Source organism: Xiphophorus hellerii, chromosome 12 (assembly GCF_003331165.1).
Source record: "Xiphophorus hellerii strain 12219 chromosome 12, Xiphophorus_hellerii-4.1, whole genome shotgun sequence".
Lineage (NCBI taxonomy): Eukaryota > Metazoa > Chordata > Actinopteri > Cyprinodontiformes > Poeciliidae > Xiphophorus > Xiphophorus hellerii.
In genome coordinates this window covers 22,236,956-22,251,728 of record NC_045683.1, presented here as the reverse complement: position 1 = coordinate 22,251,728, position 14,773 = coordinate 22,236,956, and the positions used below count along the sequence as shown (strand labels likewise).

General features: G+C 40.0%; 1 protein-coding gene across 7 annotated transcripts; it reads left to right on the top strand.

The window, feature by feature from the left end:
* The first annotated feature begins 744 nt into the window (after positions 1 to 744).
* dbnlb (drebrin-like b) lies at positions 745 to 13,465 on the top strand. Of its 7 annotated transcripts, XM_032578520.1 has the most exons (15): positions 746 to 911; positions 2,388 to 2,443; positions 2,656 to 2,768; positions 2,857 to 2,931; positions 3,903 to 4,052; positions 4,830 to 4,907; positions 5,438 to 5,589; positions 5,671 to 5,725; positions 6,859 to 6,936; positions 7,168 to 7,291; positions 7,579 to 7,692; positions 8,834 to 8,914; positions 9,140 to 9,198; positions 9,286 to 9,373; positions 12,158 to 13,465. In XM_032578520.1, the coding sequence occupies exons 1-15, from the start codon at positions 829 to 831 to the stop codon at positions 12,292 to 12,294; spliced, it is 1,443 nt and encodes a 480-aa protein (XP_032434411.1). In that variant the 5' UTR covers positions 746 to 828; the 3' UTR covers positions 12,295 to 13,465. The 7 variants fall into 7 exon arrangements, with proteins under 7 accessions (XP_032434412.1, XP_032434411.1, XP_032434413.1 ...); XM_032578521.1 differs by lacking the exon at positions 6,859 to 6,936 and having other exon boundaries at positions 745 to 911; XM_032578522.1 differs by lacking the exon at positions 8,834 to 8,914.
* The last annotated feature ends 1,308 nt before the right edge of the window (positions 13,466 to 14,773 follow it).

The following is a 14,773-nucleotide window of genomic DNA, read 5'->3' as shown; positions in this document are numbered from 1 at the left end:
TGTTTGCTTTGCTACCGAATAAAAGAAATGCCGTTGTGGTTCTTAAGCTTTACCATAAAGTAAAGATTATCATCCCCTGGCCAGATCAAGGCATATTTATATGTCAGAAGGGCCTAATCAAAGTCCTCACTGAAATCCAGTTGAGAACCAATGGCGAGACCTCAGCCAGTCTGAGCTCTATTTTGAAACACAAATTTCTCCAAGGAAAATTGGTAAAACTCCTAATTACAATATAGGTCATTTTACACACATTGACTTATGGAGCTGACTATATTTTTTATGTTTTTATTTGTGCAGTTGTGCTGCTTGTGTTGTTTTAACGCATAAAACCCATTGAAGTTTGTAGTTGGAAAAAAATATGGTGAATACTTTTGCAGATCTCGCACGAATCTTTATTTGAAGTGTCTTGTAGTTTTTGTAACTCGGGGGGCCTTTAAAACGCTTCTTGCCCAGGGGGCATCTGTTTCTACAGGGCCACTGGCTACCTTTTACCGACGCACACTGGGGTACATTTGATTAACAAATTCGCATGCGCGGCTTTTACGGGGGCAGAACTACACATTAGTTTAAAAAAGGAGAAATATTCGTCTATAAACCAAATCTCTTGAAAAACAAAGCGATGCTTCTTAGAAATGATTCGGACAGGACATAAAATTACAGTCATATATTATCAAGCGTAAACTTGTTGAAGAGCCCCGCCAATCGGGGAGTCGCGGCGCATAATATGGAGCACACCCTGGGCGAATGTAGCTGAAAGCCAGCACCGCTGCCACTCCTCCTGTAGGAAGGGCGCAGCCCGCAGAGAGCTAGCTGTACTCGGCAAAAACGATGGCTGTTAACCTCAGTAAAAATGGCCCTGCGTTAACAGCTGCCTACAAAGAAGTGGTGGATGAAAAATCCGACACGAACTGGTAAGGGGCACCACCTTTAAAGCGGCGCTGGGGCCTCACAAGAGGGCGGGTTAGCTTACAATGTTTGCTAGCTTTGAGCGTGTCGTCAAATAAGTTGCATTGAATTTGATTAACTTCCATGGTAACTTGATTTCTGTTAGTATTTGTCTGCTGGAATTTATGATGATGATAATAATAACCTCAATATAAATTAGAGTTCTTCTCCTGGGAAGAATAATCATGCTGATAACTGATTGGCAGTAATGTTTAAGGTTTGGAATATGCTAACCTAAAACCTGGTAATCGGGGATGTATGTAATTTTGGTGAGATGTTATTTCATGTATATTTACACCACTTGTTAAATGATCTAACGAAGTATATGAGGTAAGACTTTCACCTATTTCACCCACTTCCTGGCGAGATAGACGCTAAACATGACTGAATAAGTGAGAGGCAGATTCAGAGACTTCCTCTTTCAGATAACAACCCTCACAGCGCTGACTCTGCCTCCAGATAGAAACCTGTTGATGACCGCTGCAGTGTTTAACACCGACCTGAATTACTTAATCCAAAGGGGAAATTGCTCAAGGAATCCTTTATAGCTCTGTCCTCCCTCTAAATATATGTTCTGAATGTTTCCTTGTGTTCATTTTTTTCTATCTCTTTGCAGCCCCCTTTCACTTATTCAGTAACTAGTTGTTTTTTTCTTCCCGTGATGTTTTGCAGACTGTGTAAAATAAAAGGAGAATAGGGATCTGACTTTCGGAGAGAGCTGGTTTCTGATTCTAAGAAGAAGTATCTTGCACTTTGCGAATAGGAAGGAAGTTTATTTTCAGTGTTTGTCTTTGGTTAAAACTAGAAACGTCACTGATCTGGCTTCCCCTGTCCGATACCGATTTCTGATTTTCTTTGACCCTTCCACTTTTTTCCCCCACTTATGAACTATGTCACTTAAAAAAGAAAAGTGTGACCCATTTGCTTTGATACAAATTTTAAATCTTTATAAGATTATTCCATTCTAATAGCTACTTAGTTTATACTTTAGTATAGTACCAAACTGTTGGTTGATGCACATATACATTTAGTGGAAGATTTTAGTGTTGATTCATATTTATGAAAAGTAGTTAAACTGATATTGTTTGAATACTTTCAGTGACCCAATCTGTGTCATTGATGCATCTCTAGTTAAAACCTGGCAGATACTTCTATCATCTGCTTTTCATTTTTCTGCAACATATAAAACACGCAAAGAGCTCAAGAATGGTTAGATTCGCCAAGCAAATAAAATGATATGAAACCTTTAATTAAGACAAAGGCCAGCAGCCTAGACAGATTACTAACATGTCTGTTTCTAAAGAGGATTAAAACTGCAGCAGCCGTATTTACAGAACTCTACTTCCCTAAAAGATCTTGTGTGAAGAGGGGCTTAAGTGTCATGAATGCTTAAAATGGGTTAATGAGTGATAAAACACTGTACGTCCTTGTGTTTTCCACAGGGCCTTGTTCACGTACGAGGGAAACAGCAATGACATTCGCCTGGTAGAAAAAGGAGGTAAGTTACCCAGTTGTTGTTGTTGTTGTTATCAAATGCATGCAGGAATGTCTCTGTCAGCATGCAGTTGTGGTGCTTGAATCTGAGCACAAAAGAACTGCTGGTCTTTGCTTTCTAAAGCCCAACATTTCCAAGAGGGAGGAAAATATGTCCACCGTTGCACAACAAACCACAAGAAGCCATTGAATTTTTCCACAATGTTTGTGTATCAGATGGAGGCCTGGAGGAGCTGGTTGAGGAGCTCAACAGTGGAAAAGTGATGTACGCTTTCTGCCGGGTCCAGGATCCCAATTCCGGTCTGCCTAAATATGTCCTCATCAACTGGGTCAGTGCTGCATGGTTCCGTCCTGCATTTAATGACACGCGACGTATTGAAGCGTTGTTAAACGCTTCAATAATGGTTTACGTTTCAGACTGGAGAGGGTGTAAAAGATGCCAGGAAGGGAATATGTGCAAACCACGTCAGCTCTGTGGCCAATTTCCTTAAGGTAATCGTGAATGTTTGAGGCTACGTGAAATATGCATCTTTTTCTGTTTTTTTTTTTTTTTTTACTGCAAAATGTCAGCAAAGGCATCTAGTTTTATCCTGAATCATTTCCTGTCAGCACAGTTGATGAGAAAATTGCCATCACAGGATTGGCAAAATCTCTTTTGAATCTTAATTGTTTATTGAAAGTTCTTAACATCTGGGTATTTAGTAATCACATGTCTCTAGCTGTGTAAAACTGTAGTCGACCTGAAATTATGATTATGATTCTACCTAATGACACTAAATAAAAAGAGCAACATTGTCCTCCTTCTTATCACTGCAGACAGTTCTTATGGTAGAAGTGAGTTAGCCTCAAGGTTATGCAATATTAGCGCTATTTAATTTGTAGTTCTGCTGCTGGAAGTTGTAGTTTCTGAAAAGATTATGGTAGTAAACAATTTGGGGCTTTGGAAAAGCCCTAGAACATTTCCACAGTAACCTAACTATAAACCTTAATATACTTTAAGCAGTAGATCAATACAAAGTAACACACACTTTCTGAAGTTCAAGAAAATGATTCATGGTTTTCAAAATATTTTTGCAAATCTTTTGAGGTACGTCTTGGCTATTTTGCCTCTGGAGACAGAAATGTTTGCCTGTTTTTCTATACAAAATACTAGAGATGTACTGATGAATCGGTTCTGAAAATCGGTATTGGTCAAAATTGAAATTGGTCAGGCTTTTTAATGATCAGTGATCGGCCAGAAAGCTGCAATCGGTGCACCCCAACCTAATACCTCAATCTCATCATCATGTCTTGCCACAGATTCTCAGTTGGATTGAACTGGTTAGCCTTGGTCTTTCTGGAAGTGACTACTTTCTGTTTGACTCACCTGGTGGCTGTTTGTAGCAACATTTTCAGTGGGTGGTACATTTAAAATGTGGTTGTGTGCTGAAAGAGAATTATCTTTTTCTTTCCTGCGGTTTCAGGGGGCCCATGTCACCATCAATGCCAGAGCAGATGAGGATGTGGAGCCTGAGGCGATCATGCAGAAGGTGGCCAAAGCTTCAGGAGCCAACTACAGCTTCCACAAAGAAGCCTCCAACCGCTTCCAGGACAGCGGCCCTCAGGGGCCCGTGGTATGCTCCCTCCCCAACAGTCTCTGTCTTACAGAGATCTTAACACTTGGACATTTTTATCATTACGTGTTGTAGACATAGACATAGTTCTTACGGTAAACTACACCTGTATATTTTACTTTAAAGTTGCAGTATGTAAATTTTATAAAATATGTTTTTTTTTTTACATATCTAAGAAAACTGTTACTATGTCGTGAAAGTATACGATGAGACAGATAATCTGTGACAAAATCAGCAGAAATACAGATCGGTCAGAAACAATCAGAGCCAGGAGGGTCTCAGTGCTGTCAGTCATACTTGTGTACGCACTGCTCACACCCTCTGTTTGCTCTCTGTCCATAATGGAGCCTGTCACGAATGCTCAGGCTAGTTAGCATAGCCACCGATGACGGCAGATGAGCAGTTCTTCTGGAACGGTAAATTGTGCACATTTAGCAGCGCGTACACAAAAGTGACAGACGGCACTAATGCATTCCTCCTGGCTCTGATTGATTGTCTTTGGCACTAAGAGGATTTGGAGGAGCTTGATATTTGTATTTATTTTTTCACATATTATCTTCCTCATACTGTCATAAAATAGTGACAGTTTTAACAAATATGTCAAAAAACATGCTTTTATAAAAGTTACATACTGCGGCTTTAATGGATCTAAAAGAGCTAAAACAGAGAGGTAAGGTGCTTTGGTGTCTGGTTTAACTAACACTTTGCATCACTATGGATTTTATGTATCCGTTTTATGCTTACACAGTTTTTGTGCATGCTTTTGTCTCCCCTCAGGGTTCAGTGTACCAGAAAACCAATGCCATGTCAGAAATAAGGAAGACCAATAAAGACAACTTCTGGGCACAGGCAGAGGTACAACAGTTTCCATGGAGATCTGTGGAGGTTCACTCTGACCTCAGATGGTGATGTCATCAACTGAACATCAGTCTTGTGCAGATTCTGCTTGCACACTGAATCTGCTTGGTTGGCACCATTTAAAAATTTTGTGTAGAGAAAAAAAGAAAAGTCTAAGTTCCTATATTGGGTTAAAAGGAAGTGCTAAATATTTTAACTATATTGAAACTTCTATAGGTTTTTGAGGTTGAAGTTATTTATGGTAGGGCGTGCTGTGGTGGCGTAGAGCGACCCACGTTTGGAGGCCTTGAGTCCTTGACGCGGCCGTCGCGGGTTCGATTCCCGGACCCGGCGATATTTGCCGCATGTCTTCCCCCCTCTCCTTCCCCCTTTCCTGTCAGCCTACTTTCATATAAGGGACACTAGAGCCCACAAAAGACCCCCTGGAGGGGAGAGAAAAAAAAAGTTGTTTATGGTAGTGATAAGACTCTCTTTCTGGTTTTAATGATGTAAAATTTCAAACAAATTCTGATCTGTTGGCTTTTTAGAAAGAAGAGGAGAAACGTCGCCAGGAGGACCGTCGTAAGGCTGAGGAGGAGCGTCAAAAGCTGGAGAGGGAGAGGAAAGACCGAGAGACCAAAGAGGCAGTGCAGAGGGATAAAAGGGACAAGGAGAGATCTTCTCAAATCGATCAACAAAAGTAGGTAGCGTGTGCTCTGGTTCTGACTTGTTCATAACAGCATCTTTTAACAGGATCCTCCTCTTTTTTTTTTCATGGCAGGAAGTATCAGCAGCAGCTGGAAGCCGAGAGCAAAGAGCAGGAAAAGCAACGCTGGGTGAGTGTCTGACTCTGACAGCCAACCAAATGTTTTTCAGCTCTTCAGTCTGCTGACTGGGATGAACAACAGATTCTTATTTAAGTGGAGATGGTTTACTATAAAACACTGTTTTGGTAGCTGAAGAGTGCTGGGCATTTTCCTGCTTCGCCATTTCATACCTGTGTTGTTTTGGTTTGGGTTGTTCAGTAAAAAATAGCACCGCCTCCTGCAGGATGTTTTGGACATTGACAGTGGAAATTTTTGCCCTTTGACAATAAATCATTTAGTAATGAAAGTAAACTTTCTTTAAAAAGGGACTATATGCAGCTCAAACATAAATGTCACCATTTGATGGATTATGGCATAAGCTAATTGTCATCTACAGTCTCTTGGCAGGTTGCAAAAAATGGATATGCAATAAAAGAAAAGAAAATATAACTACAAGTGACTTCTAGTCACACTGCACAGACAAACACATACAGACTTGATCGCTGACACACACTTTTAGTCAATGATTTACATAGCCGAGCAGTTTCCGATTAAAACAATTTACGATGTTTTACTGGTAATCTGCTATCAAACATGTGTTTGCGTGACTCCAATAAATAGGGATCAAAGCCAAAAGTAGTGGAGAAGCTGTGTGATACCAAGTTTTCTGAAAATTATCTTAATTTTTTTTTTTAACCTTTTTTTGTTTTATTTTTTTATTAAAAATTAGAACTGGTTTGAACCATTTGACGTACTCTGTTGATTTTTAGGTTAATCTTTTAAAAAACTACAATTTGTTAAATGCATCAAAACATTTTTTTAGCTTAATAAAAACCCAGTGAAAACTTTGATCCATAGACGGGAATAATCTCGGCATTGCCTCGTGCAGCAACCTCTGTCACAAACCCCAGCTTTCTTCAGAACATCTGTATCGCCCAAGAAATTTCTGATCCATGCTTCACCAATTATCATATTTATTTATTTCTACAAAAAGGAAAACTGGTACCATTTTAAGCGTGTGGATTGCTAAATAATCAATGGATGCGAAAAGGTAATTGTGGGTAAAATGTGGTGGTGTGATTTGGCGAAGGGGCGGAATGACCCAGAGATATAGTGCGCACATCTTGTGAAAGTCGTGCCAAATTTAATATCGACACCATCAGGAGGAGGAGCAGCAGCAGCAGAACGATGCAGCTCAAAGGAAAGCAGTCAGGAGAGGTGACTCTGTGGAGAAAGCCAACGTGAGTTTTCCTTCCCAAAAAAAAACCCTTCTCTCCTGAAGCACCTTTTCCCTCCGATCCTACTCTCTTTAAGCTTCACATCTTTAAAGCTCTTTCCTTTTTCCAGTTTAGATCTGCAGCACAAATTCCTAAAAAAAAAATCTTTACTAATAACCTTTTCTTTATTGCCTACAGATGAATCTTTATTTTAGTTGTTTTGTCGTATGCTTCTTTTTTTTTTCCCCTCTATAGGAGGCGGCTTCTCTGATCTCTCAGCGTGCCGTGAACCCCAGGGAAATGTTCAAGCAGCGGGAGCGAGGAATGACTCCCAGCGACTCAGACGCTCCCTCTGCTGCCCCTGACAGCCCTCAGCCAGGTATTGCCCCAGCAGAAGCAGTAACGGCTTGCTTTATTTGCCCCAGCCAACCTTGCATCAGCGTAACACTTTCTTGACTTGCTGTCGGGGAGTGGTGGGTGCGACTGTAATCGCCGCCTCTATACATACTCAAAGGTTTTCATCAGAGTGTCTAGTTGCCTCATGATCATACTTAACTCTGTCTCCTTAACCGTGTCTCTTCTTCCGCTGAGTCTGCCTCCTCTTTGTCTTCTCTCTCATCCATTTGTGGACCCGTGTTTGGGGGGGTGTTTGTTTCGTCTGCTCAGGGCGACTTCGAAGCCCTTTTCTGTCTAAGCAAGCGTACGAATCTGAGCGAGCCTGCTCACCTCCGCGCCAACCTTCTCCTTCTCCTGTGCCAGCTGCTGTTGTCCGTGCCACAGGTCTGAGCTTAACACACACACACACACACACCCCAACATGCACATATTGGCAGGAAGACTGAAACACACCAGTATCAAAACCCAAGTCATATCAAAAATAATTGTAGCAAAACAAAAAGTTATAGGAAGTCTGAGATGTTACTCACACCCACCACTTCTGTTTGATTTATTACTTAGAATCAACTTCCTGAGTAAAATATTTCCAATAAATGCCTTTCATCAAAAATAACACTTGGCTGATTCACACATAAAAATGTGAAAGTGTGGGATTTGTATTCAGCCCCCTTTATTCTGATGACACAAAATAACATCCAGGGCAACCAGTAAATTCATAAGTCACCATATTAGTAAAGGCAGTTCACCTACAGTCCAGAGATGTGGGGAAATTTAACGGTGTAAATCAATACATGTTAGAGCTTTGTTCAGTCCATCTTCTGAAAATGCAAACGGACGTGGCTCTCAACCTAAGCTGACAGGTGAGGCAAGGACGACATTATTCAGAGAAGCAGTCAGGATTTCCATGGCAACTCTGGTGTAAAAGGCCCAGGCGCCAATCTACAGCAAGACTGCTCTCCATTCAGTCTGTCAGAACTTGAGATTTCTGCAAAGAATGAGAAGAAATATTTCCACCAGATGTGCAAATCTATTAGACATACTCTGAGAGCTGTTATTACAGTGAAATGCGATTCTGCAAAATATTGAGTCAGATGGGCTGAATACAGCAGCACACCACACCTTTCAGATTTTTTCAAAGATTCTTCTTGATATGAGAATGTGCAGCTTTGACACGTCAGTGTTGGAAATAAGACAGTGTAACAGCTTAAAGTAGCAAATGACTGGTTTTAACGCATGTTCTGGCTTTTATAGACAAAACGCTCTGTGTTTCATTCGTCATATTTGTCATCTTCTCCACATTTCTCATGATGGTAATTTTCATTCTTCGTCATGCTTTACGCTCAGCTCAGCCTGTGGACTCCCTATGTCTTTTTTTTTGTTTCTTTTGTTAACTAATTGTCTTTTCACAACAAAAAACGTAAAGAACGCTCTAAGTGGGTCCGGTGGCGGCGTTGAACCTGTGTGGACTTGTGAATGTGCTCCATTGTCTACATGCATGTCTGTGCTTGTGTTTTGGGTGCTAAAGAGCCGGATTTGAATGATGAGCAAGCCACATTTGAGAAAGATGAGCATGAGCAGGAGACGCCTCCCCAGGAACAGAGGAAAGGTGGGGTTCATTTCATTTCCCATCACCTTAAGCCATCATTGATCAGTTTTACCAGCCCTGCCATTTATTTAAACGAGCAAAAAAAAAAGCTTTCTTTGTTTATTTTGAGCAGCTTTTTTTTTTCTGTTTGGTTGTTTGTGCTGCCACCTGCTGGCAGGTGACAGTCCCTAATCGTACAGTCATACTCACAGTACCTCATTTATATGTTTTTGTATATTTTTCCAGAGGAGGCACCAGCTGCTAACTCGTATGTTGAAGAAACACCTTATGAAGAGCCTGCCCAGGTTGGTGTTCTCATCTCTGTAGAAAGACACTTCTACCATAAGACATACCTGAATCTGCTCCATGAGTTAATGTCGTTTCTCTTGCAGGTGGATGAGAGTAACTCTTATGAAATGACTGTAGAGGAAACGTCAGACAAAGGAATCTGTGCCAGAGCATTATATGATTATCAGGCTGGTGAGTTGTCACAATGCAATATAAAAGGATGGATTATGTCTGTGCTGGGTCACTAGTGACTGTGGACTGTCATTTAAACAGCCTGTTAGGGTGGAAATAAAAGAGCAACTTTCACAACATTTTTTAAGTACCATGATCTAAGATATTTACAAAAAAAAGTAAAAGCAAATGCTCTCATTTAAAACAGAAAAGCAACATTAGCTAGCTAGCTAGCACTGTTCTGTTCAGCTTATGGTCTTCACATCATTGCAGACAATGGTTGTAGTTTACTAAGTTGACATTTAAAATGGCGTTTCCTTAGTAATGTTTAATGATGCCTTTGTAGTTTAGTTAAATATAAAATAATCTTTAATTTTCTCTCTCAACCTAAATATATCAGCAGTTTTAGTAAACCGCATTTAAAGATTTTTAGCCACAAGCCTATTGTTGCATCAGCTTGCTACCGTTTGCACCACACTCAAATGTAATTTAATACAAACATAGACGAGATGCAAGGATAAGTCCTCCAAGTTAAAACAAGTACTGCTGGGGTGCTGGGCATACATGCAGAAAAACTACAGTGTCATCTTAGTCACTTCTAATTTGCCTATTAATGTTCTCCTTTTAGCAGCTACAGTGTTGTTTATAAGCTGGTGGTTATTTAGGTTGGGGAACTATTACTCTGATCTCCACTCTCAGGTCAAGCTGCAGAAGTCGTGCAACAAACTCAGAAATGCCACTGGGCTAGTTTTTCTTGCCAACTAATGCGTTTGTTCATATTTCTAAGGCCAGCGATTTTAAAAGAGCTTAAAAATATTTAGAAATTTTGGTTCCAGCCAATCTTTAAAGAACTGTGACACTCATAGCAATAATTGTATATCTTTTGCATTTACATATAAAAGGAATATGCAGAACTAAACCTAAAAAAAAGAAAAGAAAGAAATGATACTCATAGTGGTTTAACCACAGAAATTCAGTTCTAAAACGTCAGACCCTTTCCCAAAAAGGATGTTTCCACTGACTTTATATGAAGCTCTTTGTATCAAGTCTTTACCACACTCTGCTGCTCTATTTTAAGACTCCTTTACCAATTAATGGCTGTGAAAAAAGCTAGGTAATAGTCGTGTGATATTATGAAGCTGTGCATATATACTTCATGCAAACTGCAAAAGTATAACTTAGGCCGGTTGTGTTCGAACTCTGCCAAGTGGAGTAAAATCCCAAAGCTTAGACACTTGTTGATAAATGCTGCTGAATGCTGAGCTGCGCCCGTTCTCAAAAAGAGAAACATGGTAGCGTTTACTGTATGTAGAAAGAACTAAATTATCGTGACAATGATTAACAATAACATGAAAATGCTTACATTTGCAAACCTCCACATAGTGTGACGGAGATTGTTACTTTTGCTGTTTGAAGCATCGTTTCAACTAGTCTTTGAGGTCTTCAGTACGTGCTGCCTTTGTGCTTCAAAATGTGATTGAAAACCATTAATGTAAGCGCACAGTAGCACGGCTTAAAGAAAAAAGGTGTGGGGAAATAACCTGGCCAATTATGTGTTTTAAGACCAAGTACCATTTAGAATAAATAAATGTGATTTATTTGTGGCTGGTTATCAGTGATAGGGCTGGTAAACCAGAGGAGAACTGATAACTATTTAAATGCTGTCAGATGTTAGAAAATGAATGTGCGTCACAAATGGTTATTGAGTGCATGGTGACTAACAGGCTCTCTATTTACCCAGAACTTCATTCTCTCACCACAGCTTAAGAATCAACAATTTATGTGCCAATTTATTTATTTAAATTGCATTTTGCGGTTGACATTTGTTGGGAACGGAGAACATAAATTACAGACCAAGTCTTTGGTATGAATTTCTCTGATTCATTTCACAATTTTATCTTGAGCGCCCTCCTAAGGTTTCCATTCAGCCTCTGCATTAGTGTGTGTGATTCTCAATCTGAGGATAATCTTGAGGGGAAAAACAACAAGTTCAGTTTTAAATGGCATTCAGAGCACAAAAAAAAAAGGAAAGAAAAAGGTAGAAGATTATCTAATCTCTTTAACGTAAAAGAAGAAATCATCCTCAGTGCTGCTAAACTGACTTAATTCCAGAAAAAAAAAAAAAATTTTCTACAATGTTTGCTTGTAATTAATGGACTGTTACTGTATAGGATGCTTAACACAGCCAGGAAAAAAACTCTGGTCTCTACTGTACTTCACAATATTACCTTAAAAGTCTACCAACCATTTTTTTTCCTGTCCGATTTTTAGAGTACGATATTTACCAGTGACTCCATTATGTTTTACTGCTTCATCTTTTGCAAACAGAGGCTGATGTGGGAAACTGCTGGGAAGGACAGCAGCTTTTATTACAAACACATTTAGCTGTTTTTAATGTAAACGTGTTTCTGAGAAGTGAAGGTCACGTTCATATTCTCAAAGACTGGGTGACCACGCCGTTTCATCACTTCTTCTTTCAGTTGCATGTTCTAGGTATCTGGGAGGTGAAGAGACAATAGCTGCATGTTATTAGAGGGCTAAAAACAAGTTGATTTTTTTCCTTTTTCTTTTAGTTGGCAATGTTGTTGAGCAGCATATTTTGCACCAACCCCCATAGTTATTGTCCAGCACGAATGCAGCTTGTAATGTGGGTGCTGGTGACTCATACCATGTGCTTACTAATGTCCCCCATATCGTCAGAGGCGCTGCTCTCTGATCTCTGCTGATTACACGCAGCACATGAGGCCTGTAAAACCACAGCTTTACGTCTTCTCATGCTGACGTGCCGTTCCTCTGCTCTTTCAGCCGACGACACCGAGATCTCGTTCGACCCGGACGAAATCATCACCGGCATCGAAATGATCGACGAGGGCTGGTGGCGGGGATACGGTCCGGACGGCCACTTCGGGATGTTCCCGGCCAATTACGTGGAGCTCATGTAGCCCGGCGGATCGCCGGCGTCGGTCTCTTCTGAGGACTTTTGCAGTTTAAAAAGGACAAAACAAAACAAAAAAAAAAAAAACACGTCATACGGTAAAGTCAGTCCTCACACACTCTAGATCAGGCTGAAAACGAACAAAGCGAGTCTCCGCATCCCCGGACCAATGAGCATGGTAACTGTGGGCCAGTTTTTTTTTTTTTGTTTGCTTTTTCTTTTTATCTTAGAGCGCAGTTCCATTTAAATTGGTGATACTGTAAGCAGCTGATGGCGTAGTTTATGGATTTGTGAAGACCCATAGACCCAACCCGATGCCTCCTCGTCCCTTCTCTGCCCCCTGAGAAAAGAAGTGTATTTATTTATCAGTGTGATGCAGTACATGAGTCTTAATTTTAGCTGTGAGCATCAATAACACCACTTCCAGTTCACATTCCTTAAAAAGTGGCTTCGTTTTGATTTCAGGTATATTTGAAGTATTTGTAGCAAATGTTCCTTCCCATTTCAGGAGAAAAGATGACGGTACCACAAACGGCCTAATTATTTTCGCCTTGTGTTTTGCCTTCTTATACCGGCAGACTGAATTATATCCTTGTCTTTTTTCTTTTTTTTTTTTTTTACGTGATTGAACCTCTATCCTGTGTTTTTTGGGGGGTTAATTGTTATTCTAACAGTGGTGGAAGTGAATATTTAAACCAACAGGTGATTCTTGCTGTGCTTTGGGTTGTTTTCATTTGGGGCTGTGCATAAAACGGTCAGCTTCCTGACTTTAAACTGTGAGTAAACGGCAGTTTTCATTTCAAGTCCTTCCTCATTTTTGGCCGCATTAATTTCAGCATGTGTAATTTTTCAGGGAAAAGCTGGAGAAGAACATAAAAGTCAGCGTTTATTTTTGTTTTAATGGATCCTCAACGGGCTGAAGATGAATTTGAGTGCACAACAGATAGTAGTGTGCCATAATAAAGGGTTGAAAGTGCAATGGTTGGCGTCCTTCTAATCATTTCATCGGGCTTTACAGCAGACTTTATGCAAATTCATTTTGTTATTAATCATTCCAAAAAAAAAAATCAATCGATCATACATAGAAAAGGGCATTGTGTTGATGCTTTATTCATGGTTTTTTTTTTCCACTGTCTACTGTAATGCAGAGATTCTTGATAATAAAAGAAGTAACCAAATTCTGCTACTTTTGTTTGTTTGTATTTATACAATCTAGATCAGATTTTTAAAAAAAGGGTGGGGGGTTGAAATATAGAAAGCTAAAGGGATTTTCAGAGGTTTAACAGGAACTCAGATGTATGCACAGTCTGAGTATTTTTTCTGCCGTCCGTTTCCTGGAATGAGGTAACACTTGGGGAATTCACCTCTAAACGCTTAGGTTTCAATTTCACGTGAAAATAAGATTCTACCTATCTGCTTTTGCATCTGCCAGTTAAATAGTGCAGATAAGGAAATCAAATATACAGCTAAGGAGCAACAATTTGCCATGTTGTGTCCACCAAGACGGCTCCCGCTCACGTCCCGCTTCTCTTCTTTTTGTTTTCCGTCCGTGACCCTTGAAGGTCGTCGTTAATCTCAAGCTTCCAGCTTGAATCTTTTCCGCCAGTGTATTTCTGTTGGCCCGAAATAAATCGGCTTGGTGTAGTTTCAGAATAAAATTCCACTCAAGAGCGCACCTACACGATTTAGAAACGAACAAACAACAGAAACATCACCTCCCACTGCTGTGTTCTTGTCTGCGTTAAATTATCCACAGATGCCAAATTCTGAAGATGTAATCTTTTAACCCTGTTCACGACCCAAGACTGGAAGACTCATGTCCTAGTTAAAACCCTCTTCTTTTTTTTTTTTTGCAGGCCGTTCCCAGTAAACTGAGTCAACTTCAGGTTGGAAACATGCTGTGCATCTTTAAAATCACAATATTCAGTCCTCATGCTCTCATTTAGAGCTCTCTGTCCTCGCCTCAACCTCATATGTTTTATGCTACTGAAAGTCTGAAATGAATGGCCTGGGGATTTTCTCAGTCTTGCAGCCTCTGTTTTGCTCATCAGCTTAACATTTGTTGTCGGCTGAAGAACAGCGAGAGAGAGAGAAAGAATTTCTCACGAGTTCTTCAAAAACATTGACACAATTACAAGGAATTAAGTTTTTGAACGGCTCGCATGTGACTTAAGGGAAAAAATAATCACAGCTAAATCATAGGTTGTATTTTTAGGTAACGGCCTACTTAATGACTCCAAGTTGTTTTGAACTTGAGTGCATTTAGATTATGTTTATTTTATTTATTTTTTTAATCTATCAACTGATCTCGGGTGGTTTTAAGCTGATCTAGTGGAGCTTTTGTATCAGCAGAAGAACAATTTGCAATCAAAATCATTTTTTTTCTTGCGTGAAAACATTTCCCCCCCCCCTCTGCTCTGAGCATTAGAACATTTGCGGATCATTTTGCTTATTTTGACATTTTAGATGTTAATTTTTTTTTTTCG

What these genes read in the sequence shown, in the direction of transcription:
- dbnlb (XM_032578520.1), top strand. Translation starts at nt 829, where the DNA reads ATGGCTGTTAACCTCAGTAAAAATGGCCCTGCGTTAACAGCTGCCTAC. An exon ending in GCGGCCCTCAGGGGCCCGTG is followed by an intron (nt 4,053 to 4,829) that starts GTATGCTCCCTC and finishes GTCTCCCCTCAG; the next exon opens with GGTTCAGTGTACCAGAAAAC. An exon ending in TGCTGTTGTCCGTGCCACAG is followed by an intron (nt 7,693 to 8,833) that starts GTCTGAGCTTAA and finishes TGGGTGCTAAAG; the next exon opens with AGCCGGATTTGAATGATGAG.